This window comes from Wyeomyia smithii, chromosome 2, assembly GCF_029784165.1.
Source record: "Wyeomyia smithii strain HCP4-BCI-WySm-NY-G18 chromosome 2, ASM2978416v1, whole genome shotgun sequence".
NCBI lineage: Eukaryota > Metazoa > Arthropoda > Insecta > Diptera > Culicidae > Wyeomyia > Wyeomyia smithii.
The window spans coordinates 125,972,330-125,995,720 of NC_073695.1; the positions used below are offsets into that span (position 1 = coordinate 125,972,330).

At 38.3% G+C, this 23,391-nt stretch overlaps 1 protein-coding gene across 6 annotated transcripts in view; it reads left to right on the forward strand.

Annotated features, from left to right (window-relative positions):
• LOC129725437 (plasma membrane ascorbate-dependent reductase CYBRD1) overlaps window positions 1-23,391 on the forward strand; it is a 150,973-nt gene that overhangs the window by 120,977 nt on the left and 6,605 nt on the right. For 5 of the 6 annotated variants that reach the window (XM_055681284.1, XM_055681285.1, XM_055681286.1 and 2 more), the window contains one exon: window positions 5,302-5,451. In XM_055681284.1, coding sequence (XP_055537259.1) covers window positions 5,302-5,451 — 150 coding nt within the window. Of the gene's footprint in view, window positions 1-5,301; window positions 5,452-6,263; window positions 6,490-23,391 lie in introns of those variants that run through there. The other variant, XM_055681287.1, reaches the window with a different exon arrangement.

The window sequence follows — 23,391 nt, forward strand, 5'->3', positions numbered from 1 at the left end:
ATTTTGGCACGGCATAATTTTTCCGTTGCCAAGATTGAACCATGCTAAATATGACCGGTTCTCTTGTTATGACTTTTTTTCATAGATATTTCCATCAATGAACTAGTTTTAGTTCCAAGTCGTTTGAGGTGTCGCTTGAGTTTTATTTTTCATCAGTGTTATTCACAAAAAGCAAAAGCAAAAATAGTACGTTATAGTTGAACTATGTGTGCCGTGTACGAATGTGATGGAGGGACCTCGTCTAAGTGGATTATATGGTTGAATTTCATCAAACAAACAATCAAACTTAGGGCCTATTTATGTGTGCGGTTTGAGACTATAGGTGTAAAAAAGATAGCACAAGTGTGTTTTGCGGAAAAGCGGGTGAAAAACGCTATAGTTTACATAGATACAGGCAACATAATCAAGCGAGTGATAAAGGAGAGAGAGCGAGACAGACAAAACCAGCTAAGTATCCTATGCCTTTCTTTTGCGTTCTTTGCATTTTTTAATTTGCTGCGACGGCTGACGAAAAAACTGTCAGCCGCCATGAAACTGATGCACAGGTTGGTTGCTATGATGGTGTTTTGGTAGTGGTGTTCATGTTCGCTACGCTACTAGTTATTACTGCGATGGGACTCGTGTGTGGGACGACGAATAGTTTTATCTGTTCATTTTTAATGTTTTATTGACGTGAAGCTTATATTTAATAAGATCTTTTAGGAACCCATTTTCGCTGTATAGGGAATGGGCAAAATTTTATTGTGCCTGCGCGACACTGTTCGTGTTTTGTGAATTCTCTAGCTTTTGAAATTTTTACAAAGTTGAGTTTAAAAATCTTAGTGGTTAAGGAAAAATATCGAATTTTTTATTTTTTTCTACTGGCGTATACTCGGGCATTATACGAAAGAAGCCCATTGACAAGTTACGTCCCAATGTACAACATCGGTTTGTTAATTTTAAAATGTTTTCACATCTTTTAATATTGGTGTAGAAACAGAGATCATACGAATTCGATCGTTCGATTTAAAAACAGAATGCAAATGAAACTTATCGTGTCACAAAGTTAGCTTAAACTGACTTGCCATTTCTCTGCGTATGATATGTGATACTTAAAAATGACATCACCAAAACTTCCGGCATCGGTAATATTTGGCATGCCGTTAATTTATTTATTTTAATTTTTTTCTTACAAGTCCCCTAGCTTTTGATAAATATTACTATACAAAAACGTTATTCAGTTGCGCTGAAATCATGTATGGCGACGTGACGACCTCAACGACATTATCTTTATCGTGATTAGTTCGGCATTTTGTGATTAAATTTGGAACTAGCATATGTTCCATTTGTACAAGTTTCACAGGCTTCGAATTCATGCAACTTTGCCATTTTACAGATTAGATGAGGGACATAGCTTGTTCATTAAAGTAGTGAACGCGTCGAGCTTGTTTTCGCAATAGGCGGTCTGTCGGGGATTTCGCGCGCACTCTCGTGGTTGTGCACAGTATGCCTCTTCGAGTACGACGGCTTTACCTTTCAATGATCGCACGGTGTAACAGTGAGATGTTCGGGAGGTCTTAGAGGTTCCGTCCGAGTTGTTTTCTATTTAGCACCAACTCTCAAAAAATTATATTACAAGAGAAAAAACGTGTTGTTGATGTTATATCCTCTAAAATTGCGGTCGGCTTACAGTTTCCGAATAAAGTTTAACGTCTTACGAAATAAAGCTACTCATTGATTCGTGAATGGGTAAATTAAGGTGTTCATGAGCAGAAACGCGTAGAGTCGTACGATACGTAAGGTAACCGAAATTACTTAACCTCCACGATTCGCTTGTATCCCGTCACTGCAAATATGATAAGGTTTCAAACATGTTGGCACCTGGCGCGCTTTCGTGAGTTCATATATCGAAGATCGCACCACTAACCTCGGGAAAGTGCGTGCACGTTCAAAATTGGAAGAGTCGGTCAGTTCCTCTATTAGTACAAAGCTCGTTATTCCCGTCGTACTCCTAAAATCCTTAATCAATGAAACAAAACGTCTTAGATACACAAAGATAGTTTTGCGAAAAATATCTTAGTGGACGAGTGCCCATAAATACCGCCATGAATTTTATCCTATGTAGAGAAGAAACGCGACAGACAACTAACACAAAATTCCTATACCCGTGGTGCTTGTGGAGTGTGCAGGAGTATATCCGGCCTCTAGTAACAACAAGTATCGAATTAACACCCTTTTCCTTCCTTCCTTTGATCTACGTTCTGGACCGGCAGGCGTCGGTACTGATCAGCATGCAGGGGTTATTGGAGATGCACATCGAAAAGCTAAATCCCAAGCAGTAATCACTAAATTCGATTTACAACTCCAATCGATCCTGGTCAGTAACGAAGTGGCAACCGGTGGTGATCAATCAAGCTCAAGCTCAAGTCGTTTGAGGTGTCGCTTGATGAATTGAGGCTGGCGATCTAGATACTTGATATTACTACCTGAGTAATTAGAGGCTTAATACTACTTAGACCATGATCATTACATTATCGGCACATGTTCTCGTCATATTCCAGGAACCGTTTTACCGATTCAAGTCATCCGCTTCGGCAACATAAAGAACCAAAATAAAAAAAGCTTAAATTGGTTGAAATAATCAAGAAAACTAAGAAATGTGATTAGACATAATCGCTCGTTTTTGGCACATGTGTGCCAAAATCGAACCGTGCCAAAAGTAAAACGAGTTCAAATCAAACAGACCTTCAAAGGGATATATAAAACTATTGTAGTCCTACGTCAACTATGCGGTCGTGTCTTGGATACCACCCTCCTACTATTTTATTTTATACTCATTTTTCACAATATTATGAACCACCCTCTGCCGAATAAATGAACCACCCTAATGAAACACAGTGTATTCGATGCTAGTTATAGTGTATATCATTATACAAGCTATTTCGAGAGACTAGTGATCAATTTCAAAAGATAAATTCAAAACATTTTGATCTCCGCCTTCCACAATTGAAAAAACGACTAAGTCCCAGAGAGTAAATTTTTGCAAAAAAAAAAAATTTTCAGATGACACCAATTCTCGACATTTCATGCGTATTTAAGTCATTTGGCATCAAAAAAAAATTTCGAAAACCGAAATTTCATGAAACCCCGCCCCACACCCACCTTTGGGTGATTTTTCGGTTTTCAAAAAAGCCAAACTTCAATCGCTTTGCGCCACCCCATTTTAAGTCCGATTGAGCTCAGGGTGTTTTTTCCGAGCAGGTGAACATTTTGTATAAGGTTTTTTTTTTGAAATTTTCTGGTCACTTTTTTTTCATACGATGATTGGCGCCCTAAGGTACATAAGTATAGGTACAAAAGAGGATAGGAAAAATATCTCTATTGTCAACATATCAAGCATTTAAAATAGAATTTGAAGTAGTTGAGACTCATTTCGAATCAAAAACATTCTTTGGGGTGCTGCTTTAACTACCGTACCTATCATTTCAATTCACAATTGAGCCGTTGCGGAACAGAGTGGTTTAAAGACCATTTTTTGCGGAAATGAGTTTTTTGCATAAACCGCATCTACTCAAGAAACTAAAGTTGGGAAATTAAGAAAATTTCGAAAAATCGAACTTTAAAGCTGATTTATACCGTGTTGAAATTTCGTCCAAAACAGAATGGCTGTTCTGTTTCGGAACAGAGTAGTCTATGTACATAACATGTGAGGAAAAAAATCCGAACAACTTTTAAATTGGTCTACGATTCCAAAGTGCTGCACAAATCGAAAAATCCTTTTCCACAAAATGAAGATCCACTTTTATATAACTGGTAACACGACTAGTCGATTCTGTCAAGTGACGCTTAGTTGGGAAAAAGGCGTGGTCGGAAAAAGATCGTCGTAAATTGATTTGCAATTTTTGTGAGCGAAATGAAGAAAAATCTAAAAGTGAAGTGTTCCACTATTCTTAAGATCTTGGATATAGGAAAAACATTTATATACATTATTGACAAACTCTTCGAGAATTGAAATACCTTCAAAAGAAATCCTGTTTCCGGACGAAAATGCACTTTGCAAGAGAGCAAAGTTCGAGCGAAGTTGAGAGCGGAAACGCCTGGTCGGTCGGCGTAATCATATCGTGAGCTGATCAATAAATATCCGATTGATTCAAAAACGTTGAATGAGTATCTGCATTAAATGGGTTTGAAACTTTAAATATAAGTACCATAAAAATGACAAAGTAGTGTTTTGGCCAGACCTTGTATTGTCAACCTATGCAAATGCAACTTCAGCGGATTTCCGGCAAGGCAATATCGGGTTTATTCCGAAAGGATACAATTCTCAAAATGTGCCACAGCTGCAGTATATTGAAACTTTCTGTGCAAATTTGAAGCGACTGGTCTACCATAAAAGTTACAGAGCAAAAAAGGTCGATTGTTTGATAGAAAAATCAAGAAGGAGCTCAAAACATTTGACACATCCGGAATTCAGGAAGCTATAAAGCAAGTACCCCAGAGGATCAGGAAATCAGCGCGATGTGAAGCTGAGTTTTTCCTATGAGGTTTGTTAATGAGTTACATTACTTGAATAAACAAAAAAGTATAGAAAAATTACTTGCGCAAGATTTTAATTTGGAATTGAAAGTTTGTTCGGATTTTTTTCCTCATACGTTAAATGGGTGTAATACTATCATGCAACAAGTAACATGTAGCATATTATATGTGATAAGTAACGGTCACTTGTTTTGTACATGTCACATGGGATACGTAACATGATACACGTAATGTAACACAAAACATGTAACATGTGAAATATTATGTAATATGAAACATGTTGTGTTACATGTAATTTTATACGTGACATCATACATGTGACATGCTATAAGTAGCATATAACATTTGACACTAGCCATTTTATACGAATTACCGTCATTTTCTTTGTCATTTACCAGGTTTGTGTACATAGACCACTCTGTTCCGAAACTATTCGAGGAATCCAGTGAATATATATATGAAGTCAGAGTGGTCTATGTACATGGGTGAGATAAAATCACTTTTTTCGCAAAGAAACTGTTAATTTTATGTATTCCCATGTTAAACAACTTCATAACCTTTATATAAGAAGATTTTGTTTGAAAGAATCCGTTGAACAGAATTTTATTCAGAGATTTTTCGTAAATTGCTTCTCCTGAAAAATTTGCTCGATGGCACATAGACCACTCTGTTCCGCAACGGCTCAATTCAGTAATAATATCACGATAACTCATGTTTATGTATGTTTATGTGCCTAAACTTCTTTTAAAGAAATAATCATTAAATAATAATGCTTTTCTATTTTAGCTTCCTTATTCTTCTCTGCTGTGAAAATGCAACATATAAATTTAGATCTACAATGGTTCCCATCCATGCCAGCTTTGGTGTTGTCACATTCATGCTTGCCATCGCAACGGCGGTCACCGGCTTAACTCAAAAAGCTATTTTCGAACTAGGGTAAGAAAACTACGTTTTCATGTATATCTTGAGATCAAAATATGCGACAGTGGAGGATTAGGAATGAATTATATTTCTTTCATTTGTTGATAATGAGATTGGCGAAAAAATATTTTTGAAAATTCTCTTATTACCGTAAATAAGCATTATAACACCTCACAAAGTTTCATTCAAATCGGTATTGCCAACGCACACCTCAATTGAATTGAACAGATGCATCTCCACGCAAATCATCTCCGTGTTTTCAAAACTGTATGTTTAGGATCGTTATACTGCATAGAGATCCAGCAATGTGGCATGTTTTCTTCGGCATATGGAAGCAAAATCGACCACCTAGGTACACAGGAAACTTTATTCTACTTCAAAAGCGACACATTTTGGCAAGAATTGAATTTTCTAAAAAGTTTTTAGACTAGGGTGCAACTAAATGGCACATCGTGTTTTGGTCGGATGAGTCGAAATTTAACCTTTTTGGTTCAGACGGTCAGCAGCTGGTGAGATTACCGGTGAATACTGCCTTCAACGCACAATTAACCACGAAAGTAGTAAAATTTGGAAGTGACCACAAAACGGTGTAATACTGTTTTCTGATGCTGGTATGGAACCCATTGATTTTATAACATAGACTATGAATACTAACGACTGTGTAGATGTTTCACGTAGCGCAATGCTTCCGTATGCCAAAGAAAACATGCTTCTTCGTTGGAGAGTAACGATCCCAAACATACAGCATTGAAAACACGAAGATGATTTTTAAACGAAAAAAAAAATATTAGTTTGACCAGCGCAGACTTTTAATTTGAATCCTTTAGAAATTCTATGGAAGATTGGGAAAGTCTAGGTTGCAAAGCACCATCCAAAGAATAAAACAGACTTATGGAACGTCGGGCAGGCAGCGTTAAATGCTAGTTCAGCTTCTACTCGTGAAAACCTGGAGGTAAACTTACCCGGAAGATTGAATATGGCTTTACAAAACAAAGGACAAGCCACAAAATTTTGAATATGAGTTTTGTAACGTTAAAGGTCACTTTGCCAACGATATGTAGAGAAATAAAGCTAATTTGGATTGTTTTGTATATATATTTCAATAGTGTATTTATTTTTGTCGCCACTTTAGAAACACTAACTCACGCAAAAATCTTTCGGAATCACCGACAAAGAAATTTCTCCAGTCATTTCTCCGTGCCTCTTTTAGAAAAAGTGTCTGCGGATCATGATGACGTAACATAACATCATACAACAATTAAAATCAGTGCGCAAATACGAAAAATTATCCAACACTGCAAGTGTGTTTATTATTTTCTCCATGACTGTATATATATTTAATTACAATTCTAATTATACATTTAATTATATTTTTATAAAGTAATACCAAATAACATTTCAAATAAGATCACACAAGTTACTGTCTTTCATGAATCTCAAACATCTTTTGATTGCATTTGCATCATCTTTAAGCTCTACTAGAGTACCTATTGAGTGTTTAATAAAAGAGTAAATGAGTTTTTACTTTATGTTGATGTGAAAACCAGCATTTGAAACTAAAAATTCAATAAAAAAAATTCTGGAGAAATCTCTGGAGAAATGTGAAAGATTGTTTCCAAAAAAATAGAACCTTTTTGACGTAAGACTACACCTATATTAGGGTGTATTTTGTAAAAAAAATAAATGAAACGTTGAGATGAAAAGTTTTCAAATTGCAATAACTTTCATAATACTGCACGAAACGCATGCGTCGTTATATAGAATTTATATGATATGATAATTATTACAACTATTTAACTGCTACATGATGAAAATTGAGGAAAGTTTCGCGAATTTCCGTATACCCACACCTTTTCCATGCAATAAAATTTTGCACAGGGCGTTTATTCGTGAAAAGTAATATGTTTAAGCAATTTAAAAAGTTATCAGAGTTTTCCGATCGTGCTGAAACATGCAGTGTTTTTATGTAATAGAACAAAGTTATGCATAATATCAGATTTTTTTAAAAGAATTAAGTGGGCTTAAAAAGATCCTCGAAGATTTTCAGTCCAAAATCTGATGAAAAAAAATGCTGCAACTTAGATTACACTTATAGATTTCTTCGAAAATCAACATGATTCTGTACTATAAGAGTATAAGATACCGGTTGTGAAAAGTTGCTGCCAAGGTTTCATTATAAGATATCTGCAATTTTTTAAACATGATGATTCTTAGAGCTGTTTTTCTCTTGTCAACTGAACTGGGTCCTAAGTCGATCTGTAGAGCAGCTCTAGAGTAAGCTTCGGAGTGGCACTATACTGACTATACTGACACTATACCGACGACTACGCTCCCCTTATACTATGACAGCCTCATGAATAAGCTTTTCATTAAAGCTCACATACAGCTAAAATTTACACAGGCACACGACATCTCATTCTTGCGCATGTATTTTCTTCTTTCGAACATGATCTAGACTGCCATGCTCATTTTGAGGATGTCCTGTTGGTTTGGCCTGGGCAGTTGACTGCTGCTGATCGGCTGCAGCTGTCCTCGATGATATCGCACTCCTGTTTCTTGGACCGATGCTGTAATAAATACGGAATAAACCATTCAATATATTTTCCCATTGTTGATATTATTCCCTACGTGAGAGGTAAACGTATTTCGCACTGCTACGCTTTCATTATAGCATCGGCCTTCACCGAGCGGGCTGTCAGGTGAATCATTATCACCTGACAGCCCGCTCGGATTTGTTCCGAAGGATTTCGCGCTGAGAACAGCCGGACGAAAATTAACAACCTGTCTGGATTGTCTGTGTGCGCTAACGTCAATAGCTATCGGGCTGTGTACCGAACGTATGGGGAGCAGGGAGAGCTGTGCAATACAATTAAAGTCGAATTAGTTTAAAATTTGTTGTCACGGAAATACAGTCTTTTTCAGAAGGCTGCTTGAGAGCTTTGTGATCTATGCGAAGCCCAAGGATGGTTAAAATCGTATCAGAGAATTATCATGAGAGAATCCTATTGATCACGCATAATACGCGATGTTTTGTATCGTCTCTCGAGAAGAGAACTTGTGCGACAAATAAACTGCCGATAGAATACTCCGTGAACTTTATAGCCTGTTAAATGTATGCGAGTTTATCGTCGCTTGTTCATACGCTTTCTCGATTCTCTCATCGGTTTCAATCGGTAATTCATTATCGTTTCCCGATCCGATCGAGCCGTGGAACGATAATCTTTGGTTTGAATCACCTTGTGAGTGAGAGTGTCCCGATAATCGTAAAACTGTATCGCAAACCAAAAACTTAGAGAGGGAAAAAACTGCAAGCGTTAGATCAACTAAAAGGCAGCACAAAACAGGGATACCAGATTTACAGAATTGTCTGTGAAATGCAGATTTTAAGAGTCCGTGGCCGATGTTGGTTTTTCAAATGGCAAACATTTGTTGTTACTTTTTGCATAGCTTGCAAACTTTTTTCGAATCTATTTATATTTGCGGATTTTTTTCCAAATGTGTGCAGGTTTTTGCTTGTTTAAAAAGTAACTTCGATATCGGCCAACATACATCAGCGAACAAACCTTCGATGCAAATAAAACCGACGAACAAAGGAACATTGAGTTGACAATGACAACAGCAAGCAACATTTTGTTAAACGATGAAAAACCTATTTTACTGTCAACACTTGCGACTCAGAAAAAAGGGGGATAACTGTTCAAGCGATCGCAATCACTTCTCTTTTCCGATAATTATCGTCTGGCGATTCTTCTCTTTTGTTTTGACACTTGGATTCTATCAGCGAAGAGTGAATCATAGGTTTGTAGAGCTATTGGAAATTCCATTTCTGAGAGAGAATGAATTATCTCAGCGAATCTCCGAATTGGTTCACTCGACTGGCATATCGTACGATAAATGTTAGAACCGACTGAGAGACGAAGTTTACTCACACGCTGAAAAAGATCGAATGTTTATCGCCGATCACCATCATTGGCGAAGCCACTCTCAGGATCCATACAACAAAAATCAACACTACTACCAACCCTCTAGTGCCCAAGTTATGTTTCAGACGGACCTCGGTAAAAACACTATGAATCTTTAGCTTTAAAGCTTTTAAGAGGTTCAACTGAAGCGTGTCTAAAGGCGGTACTGGGCACTAGAGGGTTGAGGTTACTTGATAAGACTTCCGCTTTTTTTCTTTTAATGAAATCATGTGAGAGTAGTGCAATGCATGTATAAATTACGAAAATTTGAGATGTGATTAATTCAAACGGTCTCTCCCAGCCTAAATTCGAATAAACGACGACTGGCTTATTATTGCATTATACCTCAAAAAAAATTTTTTTTCTCGGTTATGAAAGTTATTGAGTTTCAAAAACCGATATAGTACTCTTTTATAGGATAGAATACCATATCAGTTTTTAGAAAAATCGATTAAGCATACTAAAAGTTATAGCATTGTTTGTCTTTTCAGCGAATTTCAGACTAGAGATCGAGGGTTTTTTTACTCAACTTCAGAACATTTCAATGTGGTAGCATTGCAAAGGGGACACCTTAAGCTTTTGAATTGAGAGTTTCAAATTATTCATAACTTTAGTGTACTCATTCCGCGTCGAACACTCGACAGAAACGGACGTGCAAAGTGGTCGTTCTATTACAATCCGGTCCGTGTGTACGAATAGCCAAACAAAAGAGTGTATTATTCGCGCTAAAGGCCAACTAGATTGTGAGTTGTGTCGATACGTTCTGTACCCGGCTCACAACTTTGGCTGTATTGGTGCAAAATACCAGCTGCAGTTTTGATCTGTGCACCGTGAATAGATGTTTTTAATCCAAGCCCATCAGTTGACAGTCGAGTCCGTGTCGCTGTGCTGAGTGATCTCACACCCGGCTCACTGCTGGTGGCTGTATTGGTGCTGCTGTACTGGTGCTGCTGGCTGCTTTGGGTGCAGCTTCGAACGATCGGACAACCACTGCTGGAAGGAAGAAGTAAAGAGGTACGTGTTCTTGTCGGCGCTAGTGCGCTACATTTAGCGCAATGGATATAGATCCCTCGCCTCCCGTGCCACCATCCCCGAACCCCCCTGACCCTGACCCTTCTGTTACCCCCTCCCCTGTTCATTCTCCAGTCCCCCCTCGCCCCAGGCTTTACCCGGACGGATCTCAACAGGGCAGCTATACTGTTTATTTTCGTCCAAAGGCAGGAGTGAATTCAAAGCGTTTAAACATACTGCAAATTGCTAAAGACCTGACGAAGGGGTACAAGGCCGTGACCGAAATTTCCAAGGTCCGACCTAACAAGCTCCGTGTCGTGGTCAGTGATCTGGCACAGGCCAATGCTATCGCTTGCTCTGAGCTCTTCACACGCGAGTATCGCGTCTACATACCCGCACGAGACGTGGAGATCGACGGTGTCATAACCGATTCGAGTCTGTCTGTCGAGTGTATCCTAAAAAGCGCAACCGGTTGCTTCAAAAATACCGAAACACAGGCGAAGATTTTGGATTGTAAGCAATTGCGGTCCATGTCTCTCGTCGGCGGTAAAAAAGTTTACACTCCGTCAGACTCGTTTCGCGTTACGTTTGCCGGATCTGCACTCCCTAGCCACGTCTCGATCGACCGGGTTCGTCTGCCTGTGCGATTGTATGTACCCCGTGTTATGAATTGCACCAATTGCAAGCAGTTAGGCCACACAGCCGCCTACTGCTGCAATAAGGCACGATGTAGCAAGTGTGGGGAGACTCATGCGGAAGATTCTTGCAGTGTTAATGCTGAAAAATGTATTCACTGTGGGGAAAACCAGCATGAGCTCTCCACATGCCCGGTGTACATGCAGCGCAGAGATAAAATCAAGCGGTCACTTAAGGAGCGTTCAAAGCGTTCTTACGCTGAGATGCTGAAGAAGACCGTGACCACTTCTACCATAACATCGAACCCCTTTGATCTGTTGCCCTCTGATGAAACCGATTCTGACGATTCATCAGCGGGAACATCTTATGCCAATCCTGGGGAGTCTAGGAAGAGGTAAAATGTTTCTTCTCCTAAACTTCCCCGTAAAGGTCCTAAGATTTCCCAAAGTGTAATGAAAAGTACGAACAAACCAAACAGTGCTGCGGAAAAACCGAAGCAAACTCCTCCTGGGCTTGCAAATTTAAAGTCCCAGAAGGAGTTCCCAGCACTGCCAGGAACATCTAAAACCCCAGTTGTTCCTTTTGCACATCCAGTTGATGAAACAAACTCTGGATTAGTGAAATTTTCTGACATTGTGGACTGGATTTTTGAAAATTTCAATGTACCCGATCCAATTAAAATTTTTCTTACAGCATTCCTCACAACAGTTAGATCATTTTTGAAGCAGTTGACTGCCCAATGGCCCCTCCTTGCAGCGATTGTATCCTTCGATGCCTAATTCAACTGCGTATATGAAGGATTCTATCTCTGTCTCACAGTGGAATTGTAGAAGTATTTTACCAAAAATTGATTCGTTTAAAGTTTTGATAAATAAAAACAAATGCGATGCATTTTCCCTTTGTGAAACTTGGCTTACTTCAAATATTGATCTCAACTTCCATGATTTTAATTTTATTCGTCTTGATCGAGACACCCCATATGGAGGAGTACTTTTAGGGATTAAAAAGTGCTATTCTTTCTATCGTATTAACCTCCCCTCGATTCCAGGCATCGAAGTTGTCGCATGTCAAATGACAATACAAGGTAAAGAGCTTTGTATTGCCTCAATATATATTCCTCCCAGAGCACAGGTTGGGCAACGGCTGCTCTTTGATTTAATAGAACTTCTTCCCTCGCCACGTTTGATTTTGGGAGACTTCAACTCTCATGGCGTGGCTTGGGGTTCCTCATACAATGATAACCGCTCCTCTTTAATCTATAACCTTTGCGATGACTTCGACATGACTATTTTAAACAACGGTGAAATGACACGTATCCCGAAACCTCCAGCGCGCCCAAGCGCTTTGGATCTATCCTTATGTTCGACGTCGCTACGGTTGGATTGCACATGGAAGGTAATCCTTGATCCTCACGGTAGCGACCATTTGCCTATTCTTATTTCAATTAATAACGGGTCAACTCGCATGCGACCAATTGACATTCCGTATGACCTCACACGGAATGTCGATTGGAAGTTATACGAGGAAATGATCTCAAAAGCGGTCGAGTCGATTCAACATCATCCACCACTTGAAGAATACAACCTCCTCGCGGGCTTGATTCTAGACGCCGCGTTGCAAGCCCAAACGAAGAAATATCCCGGCGTAACGATCAAAGAACGGCCTCCCACTCCGTGGTGGGACCAAGAGTGCTCCGATGTCTACACGCAAAGATCCGACGCGTATCTGACCTTCCGGGATACAGACGATGCCGACGACTTTAAACGTTATTCGGAGCTTGATACCAAGTTTAAAAGCTTGACTAAGGCAAAGAAACGCGGATATTGGCGTCGGTTCGTAAACGAGACGTCGAGGGAGACATCAATGAGCACTCTTTGGAACACAGCCCGAAGAATGCGGAATCGCGTAACGGTCAACGAAAGCGAGGAGTCTTCAAGTAGGTGGATATTTGATTTTGCCAGGAAAGTATGTCCGGACTCTGTTCCTGAGCAAAACATTGTTCGCGATGCGTCTCCTGGCCACAACGCGATTGAATCACCTTTTACGATGGCAGAATTTTCAGTTGCCCTCCTGTCCTGTAACAATAACGCGCCTGGGTTAGATAGAATCAAATTCAACTTGTTGAAGAATCTACCCGGCAATGCCAAGAGGCGCTTGTTGAACTTGTTCAATAAGTTCCTGGAGCAAAATATTGTACCGCAGGATTGGAGGCAAGTGAAGGTGATCGCCATCCAAAAACCAGGGAAACCAGCTTCTGATCACAACTCTTATAGGCCGGTTGCAATGCTATCCTGTATCCGGAAATTGATGGAAAAAATGATACTCCGTCGTTTAGACCATTGGGTCGAATCAAATGGTCTACTATCAGATACTCAATTTGGCTTCCGCCGTGCCAAAGGGACGAATGATTGTCTTGCGTTGCTTTCAACAGATATTCAGCTGGCGTATGCTCGCAAAGAACAAATGGCGTCTGCGTTCTTGGACATTAAGGGGGCTTTTGATTCCGTTTCTATTGACATTCTTTCGGGTAAACTTCACCGACAAGGATTTTCTCCAATTTTGAACAATTTTTTGCACAATTTGTTGTCCGAAAAGCACATGCATTTTACGCACGGCGATTTGGCAACTTTTCGCATTAGCTACATGGGTCTTCCCCAGGGCTCATGTTTAAGCCCCCTTCTTTACAACTTTTATGTAAATGACATCGACGAATGTCTGGCAAACTCATGCACGATAAGACAACTTGCAGACGACAGTGTAATCTCTGTTACAGGAGCCAAAGCTGCCGATTTGCAAGGACCATTGCAAGATACCTTGGACAATTTGTCTGGTTGGGCTTTACAGCTAGGTATCGAATTCTCTCCGGAGAAGACTGAGATAGTAGTTTTTTCTAGGAAGCATGAACCTGCTCAGCTTCAAACACAATTAATGGGTAAAACGATTTCTCAGGTTTTGGTACACAAATATCTTGGTGTCTGGTTCGACTCTAAAGGCACCTGGGGTTGTCACGTGAGGTATCTGATGAAAAAATGTCAACAAAGAGTGAATTTTCTTCGTACAATAACCGGACAATGGTGGGGAGCCCACCCAGGAGACCTTATAAGGCTTTACCAAACAACGATATTGTCTGTTATTGAGTACGGGTGTTTCTGCTTCCGCTCCGCAGCAAACACACATTTGATCAAACTGGAGCGAATACAATATCGTTGTTTGCGTATCGCCTTAGGTTGCATGCAGTCGACCCATACGATGAGTTTGGAGGTCTTAGCTGGAGTACTACCATTGAAAACCCGCTTCTGGAGCCTGTCTTCTCGTATTCTTATCAAATGTGAGGTCTTGAACCGTCCCGTGATTGAAAATTTTGAAAGGTTAATCGAACTTAATTCTCAAACCCGTTTTATGACATTGTATTTCAATCACATGTCCCAAAATATTAACCCTTCTTCGAATATTCCAAATCGTGTCGACTTATCAAATACTTCTGATTCTACTGTGTTTTTCGATACATCCATGATAGAAGAAACTCGTGGAATCTCGGATCATTTACGCGTGCAGCAGATCCCCAAAATTTTTTCCAATAAATATCGAAACATCAACTGCGACAATATGTACTACACTGACGGATCACTTCTTGATGGGTCCACTGGCTTCGGTATCTTCAATAACAATTTAACCGTCTCCCATAAGCTCGATAATCCTGCTTCTGTTTACGTCGCAGAATTGGCTGCAATTCAGTACACCCTAGGGATTATCGAAAAAATGCCCACGGACCATTATTTCATCTTTACGGACAGTCTCAGTTCCATTGAGGCTCTCCGATCGATGAAAGATGTTAAGCACTCTCCGTATTTCCTGGGGAAAATACGGGAACATCTGAGTGCTTTATCCGAAAAATCTACTCAGATTACCTTAGCGTGGGTCCCTTCTCACTGCTCGATACCGGGTAATGAGAAAGCGGACTTTTTGGCTAAGGTGGGCGCAACAAACGGTGATATTTATGAAAGACCAATTGCCTTTAATGAATTTTTCGCATTTGTACGTCAGAATACGATCATCAGTTGGCAAAATTCTTGGACCAAGGGGGAACTGGGAAGGTGGTTACATTCCATAATCCCCAAGGTATCGACGAACCCGTGGTTCAAGGGGTTGGATGTAGGTCGGGATTTCATTTGCGTGATGTCCCGGCTTATGTCCAATCACTATAGATTTGACGCGCATCTCCGTCGTGTTGGGCTCGGGGAGAGTGGTATCTGTGCCTGTGGTGAAGGTTATCACGACATAGAGCACGTTGTTTGGTCATGCCCTGTACACCGTGACGCCAGGTCTAGATTAGTAGCTTCCCTGCAGGCCGAAGGTAGGCAGCCGGCTGTTCCTGTTCGTGATGTCTTGGCGAGCCGTGACCTATCCTACATGTCCCTTATATACGTTTTCCTGAAATCCATCCACGCCCCAGTTTAGTCCAATCCCCTTCCGCCTACATCCAACCAAACGACAAGAACACGTTAAGACCCCGGATCCGGAAACAGCAACTAGACCCGCACGATACTCTCAGGCCCCGAGGGAGACAACCCAATATGCCAGTCCGTAATATCTTGGCCCAGCAGCGGAACATATTCAATATGCTGCTTACCTATGGCGATGGAAAACCATCAAACAACTATTCAGTGCTTTTCATGCAAAACATTCTAGCTTAAGTTAGATTTAGTTTCAGCTCGTAGTCGGCAGCGAGGATAAAAAATTTGCTTTTAGTCATTAAGATACTTTAGAAAGTAAGCTACCAGATATAATTGGCGCCGTTAAACATTGAATTGTATTTGTGCCGTGTCAAATAAACTATAGATGAGGAAAAAAAAATAACTTTAGTGTAATAGTTACATCCCAAGCAGCACTCATTGTTGCAATAAAGTTAACGCAACAGTCAATGGAGCATTCAAAAATTGTTAAGAATTGCATCCGTTACTTTTAATCAACTTGTAAGTAACTGAAAAAGCGCAAGAGGTGGAGCCTATATGCAACTAACATTCTTATTAGAAATCACCAGCAGCATTGACAGCTGTTGCGTTAATGTGAAGAGAGGAGCAGCAAAATTAAACTTCGTTCACACTCACTCTCATTGCACTTCGGTGTTTATATCGCGAAGTTGCAGATATCTTATAATATTATAAAGAACCTGCATCTTTTAAATAAATTGAAATTTTTCTGCACTTATTCTTCGTAATTTTACCTGCGATCAAAAGTTTATCGTGCAACAAATATTTTTACTTCGTAATTGTGAAGTGTTATAAAATATACGCCAAATTGTGAAAACTTTGTCAAGGGTAGTGTTTATTAAACGCCAAATTGTGAAAAATGTGTTGGGGCAAGGGTAGCTCGGAAACTCATGTTTAGTGTTAGTGTATTGTTATTAGAGCGAAATTCAACATCCGAAATCATATTTCGAACAATAGCCATATATTATACAGTTACATTCAAGATGGCCATTTGCTGTGCGATAGTTTTAGCGAAAATATGGCATAAAGCGATGTTGCTAGCCTTTGTAATTGCTCGGTTGCATTCCTTGAAATAAAATATCTGTGAAACAACCGTATGCCACATCATGTGACATTATCGTTATTTGAAAGAATCTTGAAATATGCAGATGAAACCAGGTTGCAAAACACTATTGAGCAGTAACTAGTGATGAATAGCGAGAGTGCAACATGCAAATAACATAATGTTACTCAATTCTTCTAAATTTCATTAGTACAACTGGAAAAGTTACTTGCACCGTTTAAAAAGTTTAAAAAAAACAAACATTGATTAGTATCATTTCGAAATATGTTGCAGGTGCTGCTTGGGATATTTTAATTAATTCCATACCGAATGTTATTTTGTATGAATAGCTTAGGTAGCTTATTTTGTAATTATGCACAAAAACCCAACACGAGCGAGCCGTAATAAGTCCGCATTTTGTTTTTTTTTTGTATCAACATTATTTTCTTATGTCTAAACTTACCTTTAAATAAATATAAAAAAAAATTTCCCTGTGTTTGTCATGTCAAAAAGGAATTAAAGGGTTATATACCTTTTTGATCGAGAAAAAAGAGCGAAGTTTGGGATTTTTTAAGCGTGTAGCACCGTTTTTATTGCATAAAAATAGTAATTTTCTGAAAGTTCAGTTATTCAACAAGAACAAAACACGTTTGTTTATTAGAAATACCAACTATTTGGGGAGTAATGGCCGTTTTCCAGAAACACTTTTTTTGGCAGAGGTTTGCGGTGTTTACGATAGCGATGCAGTAGATCAACTGAAATAAAAAAACTCATATTATTCCATTAGTTTAGAAGTGTGCTGGGTATCTGAACGATCGTTTTTATAGATATTTTATTTTCAGTGCAAACGGGAACGTTTTTCCAGAAAAAAAAATTCCACCTAGCGGTGAGACCCAGCCTTTTTCATTCGAACTTAACCCTCTAGTGCCCAAATTAATTTTTAGACGGACTTCGAAAAAATCACTATAAAGCTTTATAAACATTTTTTAAATTCTTATTGAAGCTTTTTAGAGGTTTGACTGGAGACCGTCTAAAGGCGGCACTGGGCACTAGAGGGTTAATATTTTTTTTCTAGACTTTTCATTTGACTCTGATTTTGTGAAAATCGGTTGAGCCATCTCTGGAAAGTGAGTGCAGGTAGTCTTCGGAATATATTCCTTTTCAAAGCTGGATTTCACATTTTTAAACATAGCAGGCATAGTAATAGTCCGATTGCAAAACAAATCAATAGGGTCCTATGGGGCAACTAGACCTTCCATTTGTCACTGATTTTATGAAAATCGGTTCAGCCATCTCTAAGAAACATTAGTGAGATTAAACAGTCTTAAGAACACGTTTCTTTTCATAACTTTTGAATCACAAGTTCAATCTATATAAAATTCAAAAGTTAAAGGTATTTCAGGTAGCCCGTTCATTTGAAATCAATTTTGTTCAAATCGCTTATGTAGTTTTCGAGATAATGATAATTAAAATCAAATCAAATTTTAAAAATCCGATTACAATAAAATTTCATGGGTTTTTTTGGGACATCAGGACCTTTCATGTGCAAGAAATTTCATGAAAATCAGCCCAGCCATCTCTGAGAAAAGTGAGTGAGAATAAAATGTTGCACATACACACACACACACACATACAGAAAAGGCTCAGCTCGTCCAAATGAGTCAAGTGATATATGCCATTCAGCCCTTTGGAGCACTTTATATCTTCGCTTTTGCCGGTGATTGCTATACTTTTCTAGGAGAAAGGCAAACATGATTCACCTGAACCCAAGAAAAATGAGTGAGTATCAAAGCCTCCGGAACACGCTTCTTTTAAAAAAATTTCAACCACATGTTTAATCATTTGTTAAGGATTTTCAAGACAGCCCATTCGTTTGACACCAGTTTTATTTGAATTGGCTGTGTAATTACTAAGATAACGAATTTTCGTGATACTCATATTTTGAAACACGGTGCCCAAACTAAAAATCCGATTAAAATTAAATTCAATAGGGTGTTATAAGGCCACCAGACCTTCCATTTGCAACTGATTTCGTGAAAATCGGTCTTATCATCTCTGAGAAAAGTGAGTGAGTTTAAGCAGGCTTTGATATTAGCTTTGCTTTTATAACGTGATTTCACATTTTCATAAATAACGGACAAAGTTACTGACCGATTACAATAAAATTCAATAGCAACCTATGGGACTAGGCTTTTCGTTCGAGACTAATTTTGTGAAAATCGGTTGTGCAGTTTTTGAGATACTGATGTTTCGTGATTTTTACATTTCGAAACATAAACTCTAAACTAAAAATCCGATTACGATGAAATTCAATAGTAACCTATGGGGCAACTAGACCTTTCATTAGCAATTAATTTCATGGAAATCGGTCCAGCCATCTCTGAGAAAAATGAGTGAGAAAAAAAAGTTTCACATACACACAAACATACATACATACATACAGAAAATTCTCAGCTCGTCGAACTTAGTCGAGTGGTATACGACATTCGGCCCTTTGGAGCACTTTCATACCATTAGTTTTTGCAGTGATTGCTATACCTTTCTAGGAGAAAGGCAAAACATGGGCTGAAAATTGCATTAGAATATTTTTATTGCAAAGGTAAACTTCGTTTATTAAAAAACGATAGTTCAACGATCTTTATGAGAATTTGTAAAATGTTCTCAAGATGTTGTACTTTAAGATGATGCAATAAAAAAATCCATTTTTTTTTTAAATTAAAAAGGTATATAACCCCTTAAGAAAACCCCCTCCGACTAACTAGGAAACTTTCTTAAATGCCTCAGAATATAAACGGAAATCGAACGTATAAACAACAAACTGAAGGGGGTTTGACTTCCGCTGAGACGCTACAGGCTGCCGCAAATGCAGTGAGGAAGGATAACTGAATTGTCCTTCCGAAATAAAAATTGTCAATTTACCCCACACCCTGACCAACTTACCCCACCTGAGGGGCTAGTTGGACAATTTGACATCAACGCAAAAAAAACATAAAATATCCGCAAAATCGTAAACTATTTTGAGTTGTTCATATTTTTTCTAGAAGCTACAGACTCAACGCAACATTTTTAGGTATTGAATTTTTACCATAATATTCCCTACAAAAAGTAAAAGAACATTTTGACCAAAAATTACCAACTAGCCCCGCTCTACCCTACTGTTCCACAATCTATATTCGTATCACATTCCACTGCCGGCTTATTCTATTGCTCACCCATAACTACACACACTGCTGTGAAGGCGTTATTTATGCAACTGAAAGGAATGTCTCATCACACACAGAAGAGTCAGTCCTGTCTGGATGCGGTATATTTTTCCAAATCTGTATCATATTTCCAGTTCGCTCATATTTCGCTTACCCAGCTGCATACACTGTCTGCCTTTAATGAAAATAAAGTTATATGTTTGCAAAAAAAAATAAATCTTACATTATCGAACTAAGGTTAGTTTATGAATTTACTTTGAAATATTCCCAGAAATTTGAAAAATCTGGAAAAATGATTCATCAAAACGTTTTTCCAAGATAATGAAAAATGTTTAAAATATATTTGTGGAGGCAAATTGAAAAATAAATTTAGAAAAAAATATCGTAAGAATAACGAATATCAAAAGGTTAGATGGTTGCGGGGGCCTAGTGTGGTTGGTAACGTCTCCGCCAACCACGCTTGACGCCTGGGTTCGAATCCCACCGCCGACATAGGTGTCGATGGTTGTGAGGTGGCGTGATCCACTCACAACCAACCCAACTGGTCTAGATTCAATCCTAGCCGACACCGGGAGATTTTCTGAGGCGAAAAATCTCTGGGATCACGCCTTCCATCGCATGAGGAAGTAAAGCCGTTGGCGCCGGTCCGTTAATAAACAGGTCGTGAGTTAGGGTCCTGGGTGTGGAGTCGCCTCCCTGGGCGTCGGTGATTGGCCACAACAGTGGCGGGTACCTAAAAAAAAAAAAAAAAAAAAAAAAAAAAAAAAAAAAGTTTAGAATGTAAAACATGAACAAAACGTATCAAGTCCAAACTCAATTTTCGATCACGTCTTGCCAGTGCTGAGAATATTCACTATTATGACATTCAAAAGAAGCGATTTTCAGCCTTCTTTGTATTGATAATCTACTACATATGCGAACGTTGATATTCATGATACCAAACAACCGATGAACATCGACCAGATAAAAATAAATACTCTGGTTGATGGTCAAAAATGAAAATCATTTCAAAATAGTGAAAATAAAACTGTTCTGTCATTGAATATGGTAAACGAAATTCTTGCATTGTCACAATAAGCATTGGTTACTATATGTTGCATCAGAAAAGCAAAAATGCTGACACTGCGAAAAATTCAATGCATCTACTCATTCATCATCTCATTCATCTACATTCATCGTTCATGAGCATCGAATAATCTAAGGCACTGCTTCTTGCAGCAATAGACCATTTTACGAACTGACAGGTGTCACGGATTCGGCTGATGTTGCTTTTGCGTGCAGTATGTCAGCGGTTCCGAGCTTTCTGTCAAAATTTCTTTCTCGAATAGAGTTCAGAGACGTCTCGTAAAATATAAAAGCTTTATATTGGTGACAGCATGGCGAATGTTAACTTCTAGGTCGTCAATCGTCTGTAGTTTGTTATAATGAACCAGAGGCTTCATAAAATTCCTGCGGTGTGGTACATTAAAAAAACGAACTGTTGATTCCACCAGCCTATAATGAGCACCAATCAATGACTTTTTTATTTAAATGAAACGGTTCCGACAATGCACAGTGCACAGTGGGGCGACTCCATACAAAGGCTGGCCAAGCAAAAAAAGTGTCGATATATGCGACAAAAACTTGGTATTTACATAATTTTGGGGCGCTGAACACGAATTTGGCATCCATTTTTTGTTTGGGGCCGTCCATAAAGCACGAAAGCCAATTTTAATATTTTTTTGGCCCTTTTTTCCTTTTTTATAGAATTATATGATCTTTGACCACAAGTAGTGCCACCGGGCGTCCTTCCATTGAAAAAAAAAAAACGTAATTTATGGACGACCCCTCGAACTAAACAAATTTTGCCTAAATATATATATTTTTTAAATAAACTAAAACAACATATATAATACAAACTAATTACAAATTGAAAAAATCATCAACAGCATCATCATCTTTCGCTGTGATCGCTTAAATCTCGTGTTGAATTGTTTCCAGAAAATTTGAAGTTCATTATACTTATCAGCAGGAAAAATGTCTTTCGCTGCAATTTTCATTTCTTCTAGTAATTTTCGATGTTCCATTGTTTCATATATATGTTATCTTCCTAATCCGGTTTCTTTGGTTGAAAGAGGACATTTAAATACATGTATAACACTATGAATTGACAACTTACTAGACATTGAATTAGGTGGTGCCGCTGAAGTTGAAGGCTCCATAATAAAATTCAACGAATTTATGAATTTGAAAACTAAGACACTGGAATGACACAACGTTCTAAATGAATACGAAAAGATGCGGAGGGCGACGACTGTTCTTTGTTTTTTTCTCATAAAGCAAAAGGTGTGCTTTACTTTTGTATGCAAACGAGTGCGAAGCAAAAGCAATCTTCAAACGGGCTATTGTTGGCCGGAGTTTGATAGTATGAATTTGCTGCTAATATTTGACACTTCAATCAGTTTCACGAATTTCATGATCATAAATTGAAAAGAGCTGAATGTTTTTAGTATTGTTTTAAATTTGCAGAAAGTGATAAAGTTTGAGATAATTAAAATTTCAGATTTGTCTACTGTTTTCTTGTTTAACACTTATTTTATAACTTCTCATTGATAAATTTTGTGATTTTTGCCCAAATTTATATTTTATCCTTACGGATTGAGTACGATATCATAAATTTTCATCAATGGGGTATCATGGTTATGATTAAAATTAATCCTGGATGAAATTTCAACTTCAAACATAAAAACTAAAAAAATCTGCTATCGCTTTTTTCACTAAGGTGACAATTTGCGCAGTTTTGCGCAGCAGCGGACAGTATGCATTTGAAAGCTTACGTTTTTACCTAAATTTTGAATGTAGTCACAACCGTGGCAAACTGCGGCAACTAAAGTTTTAAGCTACTTTTCTACAAAAAATCACGTTTTTTTACTTTTTTATAGTGTCAGGCCTACTATGACCAAATTTTACAATATCAAACGAAAAGGGTTTGTTTTGCACAATATTTACAACAACTTTTCCTTTGAAGTCAAAAAAATCCAAGCTATCATTGAAGCTACAGAGCGTTTCAAAGTAATATACTTTTTTTTCAAGAAAAAGACAAAAACCGTCAGTTCGCCAAGCTTTGAAATGTCATAAAAAATTCAGATTTTATGATATTGCGTCCAAATTTTGGATTTAGACACTTGAATGTTATAGCAATAAAGGAAAAATATTATGAAACAGCTAATGAAAAATTTTTTTTTGGCTGATGGCCAGCGATTCCCCACTGTGCAGTGGTCTAAGCTCGAAAAATCATGATCGTTTTAGATTTTACTGTGAAATATTGATTTTATGTGCCCAGTGTCTTCAGCAAGTTTATTCCATATAACAAGGCCTTTTCAGTTTTTTGATCAATCCCTAGTAGTTAGATATAAAAACTATTCTTTATAATTTTCAAAATACCAGATTCTTCAGCAAAGTTGTAGAAAAACCTATAAGAAAAAGAATTGCTGAACACTGTAATCTACTATCTGTACGTCTGATATGACGAAATAGAGTTTACGAGGAACACTTCTCAAAGTCAGTTTTTCGTCCATAACTTTTTCTGTAATCGTCGATACAATTTAAGATGTTCTAAAATTTTGTTCGTT